The sequence below is a fragment of the Heptranchias perlo genome, chromosome 2 (genome assembly GCF_035084215.1).
Source record: "Heptranchias perlo isolate sHepPer1 chromosome 2, sHepPer1.hap1, whole genome shotgun sequence".
NCBI lineage: Eukaryota > Metazoa > Chordata > Chondrichthyes > Hexanchiformes > Hexanchidae > Heptranchias > Heptranchias perlo.
This window is the reverse complement of record NC_090326.1, coordinates 111,482,919-111,502,536: the sequence shown is the minus strand read 5'-3', so window position 1 is coordinate 111,502,536 and position 19,618 is coordinate 111,482,919. Positions and strand designations below refer to the sequence as shown.

At 41.1% G+C, this 19,618-nt stretch overlaps 1 protein-coding gene across 2 annotated transcripts in view; it reads right to left on the bottom strand.

Moving 5' to 3' along the window:
• Positions 1-19,618, bottom strand: part of egfra (epidermal growth factor receptor a (erythroblastic leukemia viral (v-erb-b) oncogene homolog, avian)) — a 279,179-nt gene that overhangs the window by 27,832 nt on the left and 231,729 nt on the right. For both annotated transcript variants that reach the window (XM_068005749.1, XM_068005757.1), the window contains exons 16-20: positions 17,758-17,799; positions 15,372-15,513; positions 14,275-14,397; positions 6,398-6,496; positions 3,663-3,848 (exon numbers count right to left, since the gene is read on the bottom strand). In XM_068005749.1, the coding sequence (XP_067861850.1) occupies positions 3,663-3,848; positions 6,398-6,496; positions 14,275-14,397; positions 15,372-15,513; positions 17,758-17,799 (592 nt within the window). The remainder of the gene's footprint in view (positions 1-3,662; positions 3,849-6,397; positions 6,497-14,274; positions 14,398-15,371; positions 15,514-17,757; positions 17,800-19,618) is intronic.

Genomic DNA, 19,618 nt, shown 5'->3' with positions numbered 1-19,618 from the left:
CTCCTCACATAATCCCTTGATCAGGTCAGTTAATGACCTGAACAAGCAAACTAAATACGTTCAAGTGGCATCCCGCTGGCTTTAATTGCCTGCGGGATTCCCACCAGCGGGGGCTGCGCGCGCACGCCGGCGCGTCAGTGGGGAACCCGGAAGTGCGCGCGTTCGAGGCGGGCTCCGGTCCCGTTACGGGATTTCCCGATTTTCGGGGACACCCGCCAGGAACGCACCCGCTGGCGGGTGCTAAAATGCTGCCCATGGAGTCTCTTTCCTTCTGATTTTGATTGTCATTGAACATTTAAAAAAAATGTTTTAAATTTTTTTTTACTTTTTCTTTCTGTCTCTTATTTCCTGTCTTTTAATTCAATATTTCTTACCCTCTCTATTTCTTTTTAACTGATTTTACATTGAATTTACTGTTGTAGCTTTCACTTCCTGGTTCTTACTCTGTGCGGCTTGACAAGGATGCTTCAATCTGATTGATTAGGGGGACAGAGAGATCCTTTCCCCGCTCACAGATGCGGGAGAAGGCGTTGCACTTTTTGCAGCTCACCATCAGAGGAAGTTCCCACACCAAAGCCCGTGGATTGTTTGTGAGTAAGTTTAAAATCTAATGAGCGGCGGGCACAGTTGGTTCGCTACTCAGAGCGGAGTTTAACTGCAGTTTTTAGCTGTAACAGCTAAGTGTTAGAAATAGTTAAAAAAAATTATAATTATCAGTAGAATAGACTTCTTTAAACCAGTGTTTTAATATGTATACCTGTCGTTGATGCATAATTTGTTAAAACACTAGAAAAGTCCAATAAATATTCCAGTAAATTTTTAAGAACAAGTATATTGCTTGTTTGAGTAGCCTATTGTAAATAGTACAAATTGTACATCAGAAGTACTTATGGGACCGAAACTCATTGTTGGGGGAGGGACAGACAGGAAAGACAGATAAGATTGCAAATAGTGACATTGATTCCCTGTCCAACATGTTACAGCTATATGCATGGCTAATATCCTGAAGGCATATCATAGCAAACTGGCAATGATAATATAGCTAGAGATTCAAAGAGTCTAACCTGATTCTAGATACTATAAAAATCAGTTAGCAGCATTACTATATAAATTATTAGTGCGTGTAGATGCGAACCAGACTTGCTTGTCACTCGATTTGCCCCGTGAGGGGAAATATAATACCAGAAAAACCCTGGCATTGCTGAATTCAGAGCTGTTGGACTGTACACCTTGCTTCATGCCATCCAGAAGAAAAAGATCAGCCTCACAGTCAAACCAGCGCCCTCCTCTTATTCCTTGCATCAAGACATTCCAATGAATTCAACTGTGGGAGAGAAACCCAGCCTAGAATGTCTGCCTGCCTGCCTGCCTGTCTGTCCTCCCCACAAAACTGCAGCTGACTCTTCACTTTGGCCCTATCTCCACAATGTTGTCTAAACACATACAGCTTGGCTTACACACTCAACGGACATCCGCATGATATCAGTCTATGAAGTACCATGTAAACATACTGCATTCTAGCTGAACCTGATGAGTAAATGTATACTAAAGCTCAAAGAAATGTTTAAAAAGATACTTCAATGAATGATGGCTAAGTTTGCAGAGAAACGAAAGGAATAGTTCAAGCGCAAAATACTTGAACAAAGTAGTAAAGCATGTACTTGAAGTTAAATCCTCTTCTGTCATGCTATTTTGTCAAAAAAAGCAAGCTCCTTTCTTAGACTAACCTTTTCAACTATATATAAACTAACTTTAAAAATGAGAGTAGTTTATCCTTCATACAGCAATAGGTTATTAAATTACCATCTTCAGGTGGTTTAAAAGCTAAGTTATAAGTGCTGATCTATCAATTTTTATGGATGATAGATCTTGAGGGAAGCAGTTACTATTCACAGAAAGAATATCTGATTCCAATTAAATGACCCCTATTTAGTAGATCTGTTCATGTCTTTTAACTGAAATCTAACCGCCAAGGAATACTTTAGCAGAATAGCTTATTATTATTATTAGCTTACCATTGCTTTTAGCAGTTGAGGTTCTTAGAACAGTCAACCCTGCAAATATTGAAGGCCAATAGCCATGCTAAAATAAAAAAATAGAAAAAGCTGGAAACACTCAGCAGGTCAGTCAGCATTTGGGGAGAACAAGTTATTTTTTCCCAGATTTCCAGCATCTATAGTTTTTTTGCAATAAAAACAGTTCTGACAAAAGGGCTTTGACCTGAAACGTTAACTGTTTCTTTCGTCACAGATGTTGCCTCACTTGCTGAGCTTTTCCAGTATTTTCTGTTTTCCAGCATCTGCAGTATTTTGCCTTTGATGGAGTTTTTTTGCTCTTTGTTTGTCATGCTAAAATTTGTTACATGCAGATGTACTTTGGATGCAGGGCTGATAAACTAACTGGCTAATAACATTCTCATCTCCTCTGAAACCCTTGTGTAAATGATTTGCAGACCTAACTTATAAATGCAGAATTATTGTGAATAAGAGTGTTGAAAATGAGAAATACTGTAGTTGAAATGTTCATCTTATCCAGTATGGCAATCTGTAAGGCTTTTGGATGAGAGATTTTCAAAGACTTTCCAACGGCTGGCGTGAAATTCCTGCCCACCAAACGCAGCCTGGTTGTCAACTAGATTGATCTAAAGCTAAACTGAAGTTGAACAGCTTAGTGAGTGTCTTTATGCCAAAATAAGCTTTTCAAGTCACAGGTGTTAATGTTGTGACATCATCTTCCTCTCAAGCATACCCCAATATGGAATTTTATCAATTTTCCACAGTCTGAAATGCTAATACACGCAAGCCCACAAAGAAATATTGTCCAGCCACAAAGCAAGCTTTTGCTTAGTCAATTTCAGAGTAAAACAAAGGTACTCTTTCAGGTACAGCTAGGTGAAACCATTTACAAATCACATACATCTACCATTGTTGTTTAAAATAATATAACGAAAAAACACACAGAAGATTTTCTTACTTGATGCAGGACGAAAGCTATGCTTTTGCTCCAGTTAGTCTGTCATCACATTGGACATCTCCAAAGCCACTGACAGGGTTTGGCACCATGCACCTCTAAACAAGTTACCACTATGAAAGCTATGCTCATGGGTACTTATTTTCCTCTTGAAACATTCCATCTGTGAGTATTTGATAGCTTTATCCCTGCTGTGTTGAAATTAATACTCATCACAATCTGACATATTCTTTCCCAAAACCTCAAAATTGTGGAACTTATTACTTGCTTCTAGAGCCCATGCTTGGTATCAGCTAATCACTACTTCTTGATTTACCCCATTTGCTCACCTATATTTTTCAACCTTATTGGTATCCTTGAACATTTACCTAGATCTTTCTATAAAAGGAAGATGCGGGAATTAAAGTCACACTGGTACAGTAGAATGTGCTCTTCTCAGATGAGGGTCAAAGGGAATTTTCATTCACCTGATATCTTCCTATACTTTAAAATTGCTGACCTAATGTAGCTAGGAGTGAACATTTTGGTACAATCCCTCTTTAGTGACATTACAAAATTGCTCTCCAGTATCATAACTAAATTTAGCATAGTTAATTCATAAATACTTCATTAAATTAAATGTTGATATGACGACAACTTGGGGGCAACAACCATATATTTGTGTAAAATGAAAGGCTGTTACAGAAAACTACCTTTGCTATCTGCACACACCAGTTGAGGAGATATTGGGAACCAATATGGTCTTTGTTTTCACGCATATAGTCCAACAGACAGCCATAGGGCATTAGCTGTGTGATGAGTTGCACAGTTGAAGTGAGACAGATCCCCAGTAATCGGCAAACATGGGGATGGTCGACACTTGCCATCACATACGCTTCCTGTAAATAAAAATCAAACATAAAATGGTACCAAGGTCTTCAGCAGATATCCTCGAATTAGTTAACCAAGGCTAAACTGAAAAGAAAATTAAGTGGCTCCCACAATAATTCAGAGGGTTAAATATATATCTAAGGTCCCAGTACATGTCTGGTTTGTGGGGTATTAGCAGGTTTCAGCTGCAACCTCAACATTTCTAGACTGGGGAAAAAAATATGCAGGCAGGTTCCTGCTCCTGATCATTATCCATAAGGACAGGATTGGGCTTGGCTGTGATACTCTCCATGATAAAATAAGTAGATTGGTCCCCACCATTAAGGCTCACATATGCTTAAGTGAGGAAACAGAGAGCGGTCAGACCCAAACTCTAGTATTGGCTACTGCCTTCAGGATGGAAAGGTAGAAAATTCAAGAAAAATTGCTGGCAAAAAACAAGCAAATTGAATACCTGCTTCACATTTAATCATATTGTAAAAGATTTCTCTCTTCCCTTAACAAATGCAACATTTTGCCACAATATGTTAAGAGAAGCTTTAGGTTTTCCACAAATCAATAAATTTACTAATCCATTTCAAGCACATAAACTTTGATTAATGTACCACTAAATTCTAATTACTGCTTTCAATAAATCTTTTGTGTTTTTTCTGAAGGCCTCCTCAAATGCTGCTTTCAGGCCATCATTCTGTGCTCATATTTGCTTACCCTGCAATCTCTTATTGAAGTGTGCAATAACCTTGCTGATTTATGCATTCTTAGAAGCTCTTCTGGGATTTGTTCTGTGGTAATGAATTTTTGGATATGTCATTGGCAGAAATATGAAGATTATGAGAATGGTTCTGTCTCTTCATTCATGATAACCTACATTTCTACACAGAAATTATTAATAACCCCTCTGGGCCTCTGTGACTTTGGCGTCTCAGATAAATTATCCCTTCTCTGTTCAAGCAATTTTGCAACATTTACCCGTTGGGGTGGGAGAGGGTCTGGAGATCACCGGGGGGGGGGGGGGGGGGGGAGAAGAGACGTGGGGGGGGGGGGCGGAGGCCGGAGATCGCGGGGGGGGGGGGGGGGGGGGGGAGGCACGGAGATCGTGGGATGGGGAAAACAGATCGCAGCAGGGGTGGGTGGAGATATGGCGGTGGGGGGGGTGGGAAATCGGATCCTGCTGAAAGGTTCAACAAATCACGTGGAGGACAGAAGGTTTGTTTTTGGAGGGCCGGGGAAAGCACTCCTGCTCCTCCTGGCCAACAAGCAGTGTGCTGGAAAGGTACTTACCTGTTGGATCCGGCCATTCTCGCCTCCCTTCAGCTGCAGGGTTTCCTGAGCCCTGAGAAACATGGCCCACAACCGTTAAATTTAAAAGTGAGGTAAAATTTGAGGCAGTTAGCCTCATAAAATATTTGAATGGCCTGCTCCCCAGAGATGGGCCTGTTAGTTTCCCGCTCCCCAACCAGCCTCCGTTAAAACTGGAAGTGGGAGCATTGGGGGCGGGTTTCTGATTTTTGACATTTTAAGTCCGGTGGGGGGGGGCGGGGGGCGGTGTTAAAATTCCCCCCATAGAGTTTATATATTTATCACCTGTACTGCTCTTTGATTGGAGCTGGTAATTCTAATCCCATTTCCCTGCTCTTTCTCCATGCTTTTATATTTTCCCTTCTCAAATACTTAACCAATTCCATTTTCTGGCTTCAATAAGCAATTATAATGAAGTATTCTATATCCTGATAATCTTCTGAAAAAATTGCTTCTAACGTTCCCCTTCTAGTAATAATCTTGAATCTATGCCGACTTGTTACTTATTTAATCATCTTCAATATTTACGCTCTCAAAATCTTTCATTATTTTTAAAACTGCTATTAGATCTCCATTAGGGTTGCAGTTTATGTATCTACAAATAGTATATCGAAATGTTGCTGAGTCTAATAATCTGAAACCACAGGCAGTTTAGAGCAATGACCTCTCGCGAAAGCACACAAACTGCTCCAGGAAGCTGCCCCATGACAACAGCTAGAGAACTTTTCATAGAAATTAAGCAGGTTCTGAGCCAAGAAATGAAATTGCAGGAAACAATTCTAGTGTGTATCTGTATGTATGAATGAACAGAGAGATAATTCCTCTCAACAAAAAAAAATGCAGGATTTACCAGTGAAACCTTGCATATTGTGAAGTGCACTAGTATCAGTGTCAACTGGGATCAAAACCACAATCAGAGCTATTTGGGGTAACGACTTTGGTTAAAGCCAAGTAGTAAAACTGCTAAGAGCATATGGTGAATAAGCATGATCCAGGTCTGAAAAACATAACCAAACAAGAAGAAACTGGGTGCTGGAAAAGAGAGAATAGAAAGAAGCAGAAATTGGACTTTTATAATGCAATGTATTACAGGGAGGTAGGACATTCATTTAATCTGTTTGCATTTAACTGGCAGAAGTGGACTTCTACTCATTGTCCTATATTGCATTAAGTCCAAGATGATGAACAAATCATACTGTTGAAATATAGCAGAACCAGATATCTTGTATTAACACCAACAGTCACAACATCGACTTACGTCAAGAATTTCTTTGTTAGCTTTCGGGGAGGTTGCTTCTCTCAACACTTTGATTGCAACAGGGATTTTGACATTTTCCCCCTCTGGATTCCACAAACCCTGTAGAGACAATGAAATTTTAAAAGAAAATCAACAATCTCTTGACTTATTTGAGCATTGTGATTGAACTTGTCAAACATGCACTGAACCCACAAAATTAAAATGAATTTATTTCTTGTATTGGTCACATAGATTTGGCCAAACCATAGAAAGAAGCTACTGAGGTAAAATAATTAAGAAAACCATCAATAAACCTCAAAGCAGTGAAAATGATAAATATGCATGAATATTTCTTGCCAAAGTAGTTGGATGAAAAAACATTCCCCTCAGAGGTGTCAAAACAAGCTTAGAATTTAACACTCTTCATCCAAAGTCAGCAGACACCTAAAACATCCTTTATGGTGCACACAGTCAGTCAGTGACTTAAATATTATATGCTTGTGTCCATAAACAAGTTAAATTTCCCAAACACATTTTAACATTTGTAATGGCCACAAGTCCAACTCTCAAAATCAAAAATTATTCACTTCCAGGCCCTGCTGCAAGGATATACTTCATGATGCACAGTGGGTAAATTAATTGATACGTGGTGTGCTGCCATACTAAAACAAAGACCAGACAGTCCCAGGCTCCATCCCTGATCTGCACTATCAGCTGATCTCAATCAAGGCAGTAGTTAGGATGCTACAATTGGCCTCAAGGTCTCTGGGCTGCACAGGGGGGAGGGGAAGCATATCAATTGCAGATTCCTACTCCTGAACCTTAAACCACCCAGTGTTTACAAACTACAGTTTGCAAACTGCAGCTAGGAGCATGAGTCCCGAAGGCTATGTTGCCTACCCGGTGCCAGGGTTAAGGACATCTCCTCAGGGCTGGAGAAAAACTTGGAGTAGGAGGGGGAGGATCCTGTTGTCATGGTCCACGTAGGTAGCAATGACATAGGTAGGACTAAGAAAAAGGTTCTGCTGAGAGTTTGAGCAGCTAGGGACTAAATTAAAAAGCAGAACCACAAAGGTAATAATCTCTGGATTATTACCTGAGCCACGAGCAAATTGGCATCGGGTAAATAAGATCAGAGAGATGAATGCATGGCTCAAAGATTGGTGTAGGAGAAGTGGCTTTCGATTGGTGGGGCACTGGCACCAGTACTGGGGAAAGAGAGAGCTGTTCCATTGGGACGGATTACACCTGAACCATGCTGGGACCAGAGTTCTAGCAAATCGAATAACTGGGGAGGTAAATAGGGCTTTAAACTAAATTGGGGGGTGGGCGGTGGAGAAAAGAGAGGGTCCCGGTGGAGAGAAATCTAGAATGCTAAAGAGAAAAGACAAAGAAGCAGTGCAAGAAAGTGATTGGAGTAAGGATAACCAGATTGTGTCAGGAAGGGACAGAGCGTACAAACAAAAGAGTGCACTTAAAAATAGGGTACCAGCCACAGGATGCACTGCAGCAACTCGCCAAGGCTTCTTCGACAGCACCTCCCAAACCCGCGACCTCTACCACCTAGAAGGACAAGAGCAGCAGGTACATGGGAACAACACCACCTGCACGTTCCCCTCCAAGTTACACACCATCCCGACTTGGAAATATATTGCCGTTCCTTCATCGTAGCTGGGTCAAAATCCTGGAACTCCCCTCCTAACAGCACTGTGGGAGAACCTTCACCACATGGACTGCAGCGGTTCAAGAAGGCGGCTCACCACCACCTTCTCAAAGGCAATTAGGCAATAAATGCTGGCCTTGCCAGCGACGCCCACATCCCATGAACGAATAAAAAATAAAAAATGTTAATAAGACAAATAGGGCTATAGCAGAAAAAAATGTTAAGATGTCTAAAAATGTTAAAAAGACAAATCTAAAGGCACTGTATCTGAATGCACGAAGCATTCGTAATAAGGTAGATGAATTAACAGCGCAAATAGATGTAAACGGATATGATATAATTGCAATTACAGAGACATGGCTGCAGAGTGAACAAGGCTGGGAGCTGAATATCCAAGGGTATACGATATTTAGGAAGGACAGGCAAAAAGGAAAAGGAGGTGGGGTGGCGATGTTAGTAAAGGATGAAATCAGAGCAATAGTGAGAAAGGGTATTGGCTCAGAAAATCAAGATGTAGAATCAGTCTGGGTGGAGTTAAGAAGCACCAAGTGGCAGAAAACACTGGTGGGAGTTGTCTATAGGCCTCCAAACAGTAGTAGTAATGTAGGGGACTGCATCAAACAGGAAATTAGAGATGCACGTAACAAGGGTACTATAGTAATCATGGGTGACTTTAATCTACATATAGACTGGCCAAACCAAATTAGCAATAATACTGTGGAGGATGAATTCCTGAAGTGTGTACGAGATGGTTTTTTAGACCAATACGTTGAGGAGCCAACCAGAGAACAAGCTATCCTACATTGGGTATTGTGCAATGAGAAGGGGTTAATTAATAATCTTGTTGTGTGGGGTCCTTTAGGGAAGAGTGACCATAACATGATAGAATTCTTCATTAAGATGGAAAGTGAAGTAGTCCAATCCGAAACTAGGATCCTAAATCTAAACAAAGGAAACTACGAAGGTATGAGGAGTGAGTTGGCTATGATAGATTGGGAAGCTTCATTAAAAGGCATGCAATAGATAGGCAATGGCTAACATTTAAGGAACAAGTGCATGAATTGCAACAATTATACATTCCTTTCTGGCGCAAAAACACAAAAGGAAAAGTGGCCCAACCATGGCTAACAAAAGAAATTAAGGATATTATTAGATCCAAAGAGGAGTCATATAAAGTTGCCAGAAAAAGTAGCAAGCCTGAGGATTAGGAACAGTTTAGAATTCAGCAAAAAAGGACTAAGAGATGGATGAAGAGAGAAAAAGAGAGTATGAGAGTAAACTTGCAAGGAACATAAAAGTGGACTGTAAAAGCTTCTACAAATATGTAAAAAGAAAAAGATTAGTGAAGACAAATGTTGGTCCTTTACAGTCAGAAACGGGAGAATTTATAATGGGGAACAAGGAAATGGCAGAGCAATTAAACAAATACTTTGGTTCTGTCTTCACGGAAGAGGACACAAATAACTTCCCAGAAATGCTGGGGAACCAAGGGACTAGTGAGAAGGAGGAACCAAAGGAAATTAGTATCAGTATAAGAGTGCTGGAGAAATTAATGGGACTGAAAGTCGATAAATCCCCAGGGCCTGATAATCTGCATCCCAGAGTACTAGAATCATAGAAGTTTACAACATGTCCATGTCGCCCAGTTTATACCACTAAGCTAGTCCCAATTGCCTGCACTTGGCCCATATCCCTCTATTCCCATCTTACCCATGTAACTGTCCAAATGCTTTTTAAAAGACAAAATTGTACCCGCCTCTACTACTGCCTCTGGCAGCTCGTTCCAGACACTCACCACCCTTTGATTGAAAAAATTGCCCCTCTGGACCCTTTTGTATCTCTCCCCTCTCACCTTAAATCTATGCCCCCTCGTTATAGACTCCCCTACCTTTGGGAAAAGATTTTGACTATCGACCTTATCTATGCCCCTCATTATTTTATAGACTTCTATAAGATCACCCCTAAACCTCCTACTCTCCAGGGAAAAAAGTCTCTGTCTATCCAACCTATCCCTATAAGTCAAACCATCAAGTCCCGGTAGCATCCTAGTAAATCTTTTCTGCACTCTTTCTAGTTTAATAATATCCTTTCTATAATAGGGTGACCAGAACTGTACACAGTACTCCAAGTGTGGCCTTACTAATGTCTTGTACAACTTCAACAAGACATCCCAACTCCTGTATTCAATGTTCTGACCAATGAAACCAAGCATGCTGAATGCCTTCTTCACCACCCTATCCACCTGTGACTCCACTTTCAAGGAGCTATGAACCTGTACTCCTAGATCTCTTTGTTCTATAACTCTCCCCAACGCCCTACCATTAACGGAGTAGGTCCTGGTCCGATTCTTGGTGTCATCTGCAAACTTACTAACCATGCTTCCTAAATTCTCATCCAAATCATTAATATAAATAACAAATAACAGCGGACCCAGCACCGATCCCTGAGGCATACCGCTGGACACAGGCCTCCAGTTTGAAAAACAACCCTCTACAACCACCCTCTGTCTTCTGTCGTCAATCCAATTTTGTATCTAATTGGCTACCTCACCTTGGATCCCGTGCGATATAACCTTATGTAACAACCTACCATGCGGTACCTTGTCAAAGGCTTTGCTAAAGTCCATGTAGACCACGTCTACTGCACAGCCCTCATCTATCTTCTTGGTTACCCCTTCAAAAAACTCAATCAAATTCGTGAGACATGATTTTCCTCTCACAAAACCATGCTGACTGTTCCTAATCAGTCCCTGCCTCTCCAAATGCCTGTAGATCCTGTCTCTCAGAATACCCTCTAACAATTTACTCACTACAGATGTCAGGCTCACCGGTCTGTAGTTCCCAGACTTTTCCCTGCCGCCCTTCTTAAACAAAGGCACAACATTTGCTTCCCTCCAATCTTCAGGCACCTCACCTGTAGCTGTCGATGATTCAAATATCTCTGCTTGGGGACCCGCAATTTCCTCCCTAACCTCCCTAAAAGAGATAGCGATGGAAATAGTGGATGCGTTGGTTGTCATCTTCCAAATTCTATAGATTATGGAACAGTTCCTGCAGATTGGAGGGTGGCAAATATAACCCCACTATTTAAAAAAGGAGGGAGAGAGAAAACAGGGAACAGACCGGTTAACCTAACATCAGTAGTAGGGAAAATGCTAGAGTCTATTATAAAGGATGTGATAACAGGACACTTAGAAAATATCAACGGAATTAGACAAAGTCAACATGGATTTATGAAAGGGAAATCATGTTTGACAAACCTACTAGAGTTTTTTTGAGGATGTAACTGGTAGAATAGATAAGGGAGAACCAGTGCATTTGGTTTATTTGGATTTTCAGAAGGTCTTTGATAAAGCATAAGAGGTTAGTGTGCAAAATTAAAGCACATGGGATAGGTGGTAATATACTGGCATGGATTGAAAATTGGTTAACAGACAGGAAACAGAGAGTCGGAATAAATGGATCTCTATCGGGGTGGCAGGTGGTGACTAGTGGGGTATCCCGGGGATCAGTGCTTGGGCCCCAGCTACTCATAATATATATCAATGATTTGGATGAGGGAACCAAATGTAATATTTCCAAGTTTGCTGATGACACAAAACTAGGTGGGATCGTGAGTTGTGAGGAGGATGCAAAGAGGCTTCAAGGCGATTTAGACAAATTGAGTGAGTGGGCAAATACATGGCAGATTCAGTATAACGTGGAGAAATTGAAGTTATCCACTTCGGAAGGAAAAACAGAAAGGCAGAGTATTATTTAATTGGTGATAGATTGGGAAATGTTGATGTACAAAGGGACCTGGGTGTCCTTGTACACCAGTCACTGAATGCAAACATGCAGGTGCAGCAAGCAGAAAGGAAGGCAAATGGTATGTTGGCCTTCATTGCAAGAGGATGAGAGTACAGGAGCAAGGATGTCTTTCTGCAGTTATATAGGGCCTTGGTGAGACCACACCTGGAGTATTGTGTGCAGTCTTGGTCTCCTTACCTAAGAAAGGATATACTTGCCATAGAGGGAGTGCAGTGAAGGTTCACCAGACTGATTCCTGGGATGGCAGGACTGTCGTTTGAGCAGAGATTGGGTCGACTCAGCCTGTATTCACTCGAGTTTAGAAGAATAAGAGGGGATCTCCTTGAAACACACAAAATTCTGACAGGGCTAGACAGACTGGATGCAGGGAGGATGTTTCCCCTGGCTGGGGGGTCCAGGACGAGGGGTCACTGTCTCAGGATACGGGGTAGGACATTTAGGACTGAGATGAGGAGAAATTTCTTCACTCAGAGGGTGGTGAGGAGGCTGTGGAGGCCAAGTCACTGAATATATTTAAGAAGGAGATGGATAGATTTCTAGACACAAAAGGCATCAAGGGGTATGGGGAGAGAGCGGGAATATGGTATTAAGATAGAGGATCAGCCATGATCACATTGAATGGTGGAGCAGGCTCGAAAGGCCGAATGGTCTACTCCTGCTTCTATTTTCTATGTTTCTATGTAAATCCATTGGCATCTTTCCAACATGCACAACAATGAAGGTCGGACTGCAAAAGGAATTTCACCTGCCGGGAATATCTAATGGGAATCCAGGCAAAGAGGTCAGCAGGCCTCACAGGATTTTCCATCAATAAAAATGAATGGACAGAACATTTTGCAGGGTTCAACGACCTCTACACCGAATTCTTGATATGCAGTCCGACAGGTAAAGCTCTGTGCCAGCAGCATAAATCTGCAAAATTTTCCCTTCTGTCAAAGTGTATCAGTAGTTCAACAGCAACAGCAGATCATTTCTTTACAAAGTAATGGTGGGCTATAGGAGGAGATCCTGGAGTCTGTTTTATATCACAGGAAAATTACAGATGAGGGAGACTATCTCATTTCATCCATCCAGAAGCATCCAAGTCCTTCCCGCTGCAATATCCAATTTTCTCTTGAATGATTCCAGTGTTTTTGTCTCACTATTCTATCAGAGAGTCCAAAAACTTCCTAATATTAGTCCTAAAATTGCCTTTTACTAGTTTGAATCAGTGTCCCCTGGTCTTACTCTTGCAATTTATTTTTAAATAATATTCTGGATCTATCTTTCCCATATCTTAATTCTCTTTGTATAACCTCTACTCCTCCCTCTTGCTCTAGCCTCTACCCTGTCCCAGTCCTGATCCTACATCACTCTGCTATTTCTCATTCCATCCATCCCTCATCAGCCCGATCAACTCCGTGAGGCGCACATCGTGCTACCTCGTCGCCCTTTTTACCCGACTCCCGAATACTAAACACTTTCTTCTTGACCAAATGCACATCATAAATGGCTCCCTTTGCCCAGGCACTGTTTTCCTGCCCATCACCTCTCTCCTAAAATAAAACACTTGAGAACACCCTTTCCTCTCCAAGATCCATAAATACGTTCTGCTCACCAAATTCCCATTTTAAATCGTTATGATCTGGTTTCCACCCTGTCCACAAACGAGGCCACCCTACTTAAAGGTCATTGATTATATCCACTGTGACTCAATTTCTTGAATGCCCGACTCATCAGCCTCCCAAGCCTCCTCCAACTTGTCCAAAACTCTGCTGCTAGCTTCCTGTCCCACAATGTCCCATTTGCCTATCACTCCTTTCCACACCAACCTGTACTGGTTCCCCATCTCCCAAAAGGGCAAATTTTAAATCCCTGTCCTCTTTTACAAATTCTTCCATGGCCTCACTCCACCCTACCACTGTAATCTCTTCCAGTCCTACATCCCAGCTTGTGCTCTAGTCCTCCAACCTTGGCCTCCCATGCCTCTCCCTTCCTGGTGCCCCTCACTTGGTGGCAGAGTTTTCAGTCATACTACTCTCATCATCTCTCTCAATAAATGTCTTCGCCAAGCTACTTCCTTATCTACCTTTAAGAACGTCCTCAAATCTACCTTTTCAATTGTGCTTTCAGTTAACTCAACTCATCTTACTACTGCTGTCCCAGGTGAAGCTCTTTGGGACGTGTTATTACATACAATTGCAAGCTGTTGGTGTTCTAACCAGAATTAGCTTTCCCCCAGTTCATCCTATAATGATGACTGATAAAAATAATGCAATGCACTCTCCCTTTAAACATGATGACACATGTTCAATTGGTCTGCCTTTCCAACTACAGTAAAAGTTAACTCTGCTTTTTGTTGTATGTCTAGAAAACGTGGTAGTTCAATTCTTCTACCACCATCTCAAATTCTGCCTTTGCTACACTGTGCCTGAGAGATAACTTACCTTGTACACAGTGCCAAATGCTCCAGAGCCAAGCACTTTAACTTTCTTGAATTCCGTCTCTTTAAGGATCCTTAGAAGGGCCTGATTTGGAGCAGCTCCACTGGGGGTTAGAGGCTCAACCAGCTGTGTCAAGAGCAAAACCACAGTCAGGAGAGGCAAAATATACTCCTTCAATATTACAAGTCACATTCTGAATTTATCTTACTACCCATTTTGCTCACCATGTTGGAGGGTGGGGGCGGGGGGAAGAACTTGTCTGATTGCATTTTATAGTGATGTTATAAACTGCTTCTGTAATGCAGTCAAGACCTTGGGAGAGTAAATTAAATGCATTGTTCTCCCATGTTTAGTTGTGGATAGTGCATTTGGTATTCCGGTTAACTGGCTGCATTATGGGGCTTGCTATTCCAGGAATGTACAGACTGGCTGCATTCTTGGACTCACTACCTCCTGTGACCTCAAATGGAACTCCCACTTTTCCAGTATAGCGGTTGTGGTGGGGTAAATGATGGAACTTGTGCCTAGGAAACAAAACTTTGATGAAGGAGTCATTCATTACTTGTAATCCAGGTTTTTGTCAGACTAGGATGTCGGTATATTCATTAATGATGAGTCGTGGTGGATTTGTGTTTTTTTTTTATTTGTGGGCGACACAGAAAAGAAAGCATTTATTGGCCATCCCTAGTTCTCCTGAGGGCATTAAAAGTTAACCATGTAGTATAGGACTGGGGTTACATGTAGGCGAGACCAGGGGGGTGGTAGGTTCCCATCCCTAAAGGACAATAGTGAACCAGTTGGACTCTGACAATAATTCAGCAGCTTTCATAATCGTTTTTCCTGGTGCTAACTCACAAATGAGCAGATTATTTGAATTACAATTTCACAACTTGCCATGGTGGAATTTGACCTCTGGGTTGCTTGTCCAGTACCATAACCAGTACACTACCGTACACCTGCAAAAACTACTGAATACCAAGTTTTGTTTACCAGTTCTGAAAGGATGAATCTTAAAACTAGTTTTTACTTTTGAACATCCACTGAATCATCATCTCTGTGGCTTCAGCCTTATGGAAAAAAATATTCTCATAGTTGGTTACCTCTCGCTCCTGCAGCAAACGTCGCAATGTACGCTTCTTTCTGACATGTCTTCTCCTCATGCACACTGCAATCAATAAAGCCACCATGACTAAACCGAGAAGACCACCAACAATTCCAGCAGCAATGGATGGGATGTGAGAACTGGAGAAGAAAGAGAATCCGTGAGAATAACATTTCCTTCTGATGTTTCACAATACTTTGAGTTTCCAACAGATTTTTATATCCTTGTGTTGCACATTTCAAACATAAATAATTAAATTGAGAAACAATGTGGCCAGTTATAATAGTTAGCTATATATGAGCACTTTAGCTCATCACAATTTTTTGTTATATGCATTAACATGGATTTTTAATTAAAAATAGAACAAACTAAATAAAAGTAGCAGTCTGTATCTTTGATATTGGATCAGATCACGTTATGATTTAACTTGCTGATAGTCTCATCAATGTAAATAGTAGAGTTTTCCCATAATCTGAATGAACAAATTGTCTATTGTGAATATCTGGAAATTGGCCAATTGAGTGGACTTGTAGCAAACAGAAATAGATGTTGCTGATTGGCTGGTGTACATTTTGTTGACCCCTCCCCCCCACAATTGCTGCACAAATTTATCTACATATTATTAAAAGTCTGCGATATGCACACACTTCCTATTGTCATGAACTTGGTAATAATTTTATGTCAACATTTACAATGTTTAATGGTGGGTGAACATTTAGAATGGCCAAGTCCAAGTTGCCTGCCACAATGTAGTTGTAGGCTCCAATCACTAAGTGGCACTGTGGCACGGGTTTCTCAGTCTCTAAAGTAATTCCAGCAGCTATTTTGTTTTTCCTACTTGTTAGGAGCTTGCCTCCATTTTTCAGTGTTTAAAACCTCATTTTTGGGTTTGACATCCAACAGGCGCAGTACCTGGGACCCTCTTGCCCGATTTCAGGCCTCCCCCTATTTCTCCCTGATTTCCCCCCATTTTCAGGTGGTTTATCCTCATTCATTGGGTGCTTAAACCTTGATTTGTTGGTGTGCCCACTACTCTATGACTTTATTGATGCTCTGGTGCCCATTGTTATATTAATTTACTGATTTGTTGTGTACTCACAACTCCAATAATTCATTGATTTGTTGCCGTATCTACTCCTCCATGAATTTATTGACATATTGATGCCCACTGCTTATTAATTACATTTGTTGGTCTGTCCCCAGTCAATAAATTTATTAATTTACTGCTGCTCACTTCTCTATTTAATTTAGTGATGCTTGCTGTTCTATAAATTTAAAAGAACAAACTTCTATTTATGTAGCACCTTTCATGAATTCAGATACCCCCCCCCAAAAAAAAACACTTCACAGCTAATAAAATACTTTTTTTTTGAAGAGTCGTCATTGTTGTAATGTAGGAAGCGCAGCTGCCAATTTGGGCACAGCAAGGTCCCACAAACAGCAAACTGATTTAGTGATGTTAGTTGAGGGATAAATATTGGCCAGGGCACCAGGGAGAACTCTCCTGCTCATCTTCAAAATAGTGCCATGAGGTCTTTTACGCCCATGTGAGAGGGCAGAAGTGGTCTCAGTTTAACGTCTCATCTGAAGGACGGATTTATTCTTTTAATGGTGCCCACTGTTCTATTAATTTACTGGTGTCTACTTAATTGTGCTGCAATGTTCACCTGTATTATTTTGTTGTCAGTGAGCTGTGATGCATCTGGTTTGTGTTGGTGTTTGTGGGTTCACTTTTCCAGTTGTACACATTTTAAATTCTCTATTTTATTCCATTATTTTTAAAGCTCCATTTTATTGTAGTTGCATTAGCTTCTGTTCTCAACTGTTTTGGGGTACACTGTCATCTCATTCTTTTGAGAACATGGAGATAAAACTTTACAACACAGTACAAGTCTCAACTCTCAATGTGCAACATCATAGATAATCGACTGGTAGATTCATATGTTTGAATATGTATTTATTAATGTAATATTGAGGTTTGTCTGAAAATCTGACTTTAAGAATGAGGGGCTTAACAGCAGGTTGCTGGAAGAGCATTGGCAAGTTCTGGTCAAGGTGTGTGGGTTACATCATTTATTACAATTCAAAACAATGGACCTGAAATTCCATAGGTGTGCATCCAGTCTCCCAGCCGTTGGGCAGAAGTTGGGCAGAACCCCTGGAGAAATGGCGTAAACTGCTCTTTTCAGCAGTTTTTCTGGGACATCCGCTGGTTTGTTTACAGAACTGCTGCAGAGCTGTTAATTAAAATGCTAAGTGGTGACAATTATAAATCGATGTCAAATATTTATTTTTTAAAAATTGGGAAGCAGTACTAATCATTGGCAGTGATCAACATATTTAGGTAATATTACTGAATTGATGTATTTGTTGGAATACTTTACCCAGTATAATGTTCACAATCCTCAAGATTTGGTCCTTTACACCTGTGATGCAATAGACATGAAAGATACATTTATTGGAAATCATTTCGGATCTAACTACAATTAAATCGTATAATTCATTTTCTTCAGTAAGATGAGTAAAATAAAAATCAATCAAGAGCGTTTTTTTTTGCAACAGTGCTGCGTAAGATCCCGAGAATGAGGAAATTTGCAGATGATACAAAGATGGGAGGGAAAGTAGAGAGTGAGGAGGACATAAAAAACCTGCAAGGGGATATAGACAGGCTGGGTGAGTGGGCGGAGATTTGGCAGATGCAATACAATATTGGAAAATGTGAGGTTATGCACTTTGGCAGGAAAAATCAGAGAGCAAGTTATTTTCTTAATGGCGAGAGATTGGAAAGTACTGCAGTACAAAGGGATCTGGGGGTCCTAGTGCAAGAAAATCAAAAAGTTGGTATGCAGGTGCAGCAGGTGATCAAGAAAGCCAACGGAATGTTGGCTTTTATTGCTAGGGGGATAGAATATAAAAACAGGGAGGTATTGCTGCAGTTATATAAGGTATTGGTGAGACCGCACCTGGAATACTGCATACAGTTTTGGTGTCCATACTTAAGAAAAGACATACTTGCTCTCGAGGCAGTACAAAGAAGGTTCACTCGGTTAATCCCGGGGATGAGGGGGCGGACATATGAGGAGAGGTTGAGTAGATTGGGACTCTACTCATTGGAGTTCAGAAGAATGAGAGGCGATCTTATTGAAACATATAAGATTGTGAAGGGGCTTGATCAGGTGGATGCGGTAAGGATGTTCCCAAAGATGGGTGAAACTAGAACGAGGGGGCATAATCTTAGAATAAGGGGCTGCTCTTTCAAAACTGAGATGAGGAGAAACTTCTTCACTCAGAGGGTGGTAGGTCTGTGGAATTTGCTGCCCCAGGAAGCTGTGGAAGCTACATCATTAGATAAATTTAAAACAGAAATCGACAGTTTTCTAGAAGTAAAGGGAATTAGGGGTTATGGGGAGCGGGCAGGAAATTGGACATGAAGCTGAGTTCGGATCGGTCAATGCCCTGTGGGTGGCGGAGAGGGCCCAGGGGCTGAGTGGCCGGGTCCTGCTCCTACTTCTGGTGTTCTTTAGATTTGTGGTTGGGATCAGATCAGCCATGATCTTATTGAATGGCGGAGCAGGCTCGAGGGGCCGATTGGCCTACTCCTGCTCCTATTTCTTATGTTCTTAAAGGGATTGATTCATCTGGCTCAATGTGTTATCCACATCCAGGATGTTTTATGGAAAAGCCTTTACAAAGTGCACACATTTTTTTTTTTACAGAATCAGTCTTTCTGCCTGTGAGAAAATGATTTGTAAAGAATCCAGTTTTTCAGAACAGATGACAGCTGAAATATTTCGCCTAATAGTGCAGCTACATATATTTAACATAAAACTGTTCTTTCTATGTTTGTTAGAGGATGCCTGCCTTCTTCGCAGATCCCAGAACTGTTCGACAATGAATCAGGTCTGCACTTGTTAAAAGTTTTGTCATCTATCTACCCAGCTGGGGAATAGAACAGCATGCTACGTTGTGACTCTCCATACAGAGGGAGTGAACATAGCCATGAATCTTTACAGACTGCTTTTGAATCTCAGGGTGACACATCCAGAGATGTGATGTGCAGAGGCAATGCCAGGAGAGAAAGAATTTTCTTTTGTTTTTATTATTTTTAAGATTAGCATATGGAGTATAGTATGCTTTTAGTATTAGCATATGGAGTATAGTATGCTTTTAGTATTAAAGTAATTCATAGGAGATTTTTTCCTGGGAATGTGCCCATGTGCACTGGACTGCTTGGGCTCAGTGAAT